This window comes from Neophocaena asiaeorientalis, unplaced genomic scaffold, assembly GCF_003031525.2.
Source record: "Neophocaena asiaeorientalis asiaeorientalis breed wild unplaced genomic scaffold, Neophocaena_asiaeorientalis_V1.1 scaffold540, whole genome shotgun sequence".
Classification (NCBI taxonomy): domain Eukaryota; kingdom Metazoa; phylum Chordata; class Mammalia; order Artiodactyla; family Phocoenidae; genus Neophocaena; species Neophocaena asiaeorientalis.
Window position 1 is genome coordinate 5,325,763 of NW_020172141.1, and position 1,040 is coordinate 5,326,802.

The following is a 1,040-nucleotide window of genomic DNA, read 5'->3' on the forward strand; positions in this document are numbered from 1 at the left end:
GCATCACTCCTCACAGAGGCCCCCCTGAACCCCAGGCCCAGGATCCGCACACTCACTGCTGCCCCCGCCCAACCTGGCAACGAGTTCAGCAAGCTCACAAGACCATCCTTAGTGAACAGGCATTGTTTCCACTTTTTATTTCAGTAAGGAGAGCCGAGAGATTTGGGGGTGCAGGGTGGGGTGGTATTTAGAGAAAACGCAGAGCCCAGACTCCAAATCCGCCACCCCAGGTATCTGCACCGGGCTGGGTCCTGGGCTCTGTGCTGGGCAGGGGGTGCCCTGGGAGGGGGTGGCCCTTCTGGACTGGTCAGGCTGTGGAGGGCGTGAGCTGGGCCTTTAAAGCCCCAGATCTCTGGTTTCCATCACGGGGCAGCCCTGGGGCGGGGGGTGGATAGGGGGTTTTGTCCTGGGCAGCCCCCTCCCTGAGAACCAGAAAAACCGGCAGGAGCTGAGGGGCCGCCAGGGACCCAAGCAGGCCCACGGCATCAAGCCAGCCATCCACACGAGGCCCTAGCTGGGGACAGGCGGGCAGCTTGCTCACTGTGGACCAGAAGGGGGGGGGGGACGGGACGGGGGACCACATCAGCCTCTGTACCCACCCGGCCGAAGCTGACAGTGTCACTGGAAGGGGGTGGAAGTGCAGATGGGGGGGTCTAGAGTGGGGGTCCCAGTGCCAGCAGACCCCGCAGCCTCTGACAGCAGGACTCCCAGCGGTCCACCCGGCCCGGATCCCAAAGCGGGAGGGCTGTGTCTGGTCTGGGTCAGCATGCAAGCCACACATCCCGCAGAGCAGGACTGACGGACACCCCAGTCCCCATGCGGAGGACGGGAGCTCCTGCCTGACCCTGAGGCTGCCCTGGGCGACCCTCCCCACCTCCCGCCCAAGACTCACCCACACCAGCGCGTACTTGAACTGGCTGGCGAGTGACCGGTGGATGCGGTGGCACTGGGGGATGGGAGAGAGACGGATGGTGAGCCCGGGCTGCGCCCAGAAGCAGCTGGGCCCAGGGCAGGTGCTCTGGGGGTCCCCAGGCAGCCTT

The 1,040-nt window shown here is 65.5% G+C and overlaps 1 protein-coding gene across 1 annotated transcript in view; it reads right to left on the reverse strand.

The window, feature by feature from the left end:
- Positions 1–307: 307 nt before the first annotated feature.
- The window catches only part of DRG2 (developmentally regulated GTP binding protein 2), a 13,930-nt gene continuing 13,197 nt past the window's right edge, over positions 308–1,040 (reverse strand). Inside the window, exon 12 of the mRNA XM_024752811.1 lies at positions 308–946. Within this exon, the coding sequence (XP_024608579.1) occupies positions 308–946 (639 nt within the window). The remainder of the gene's footprint in view (positions 947–1,040) is intronic.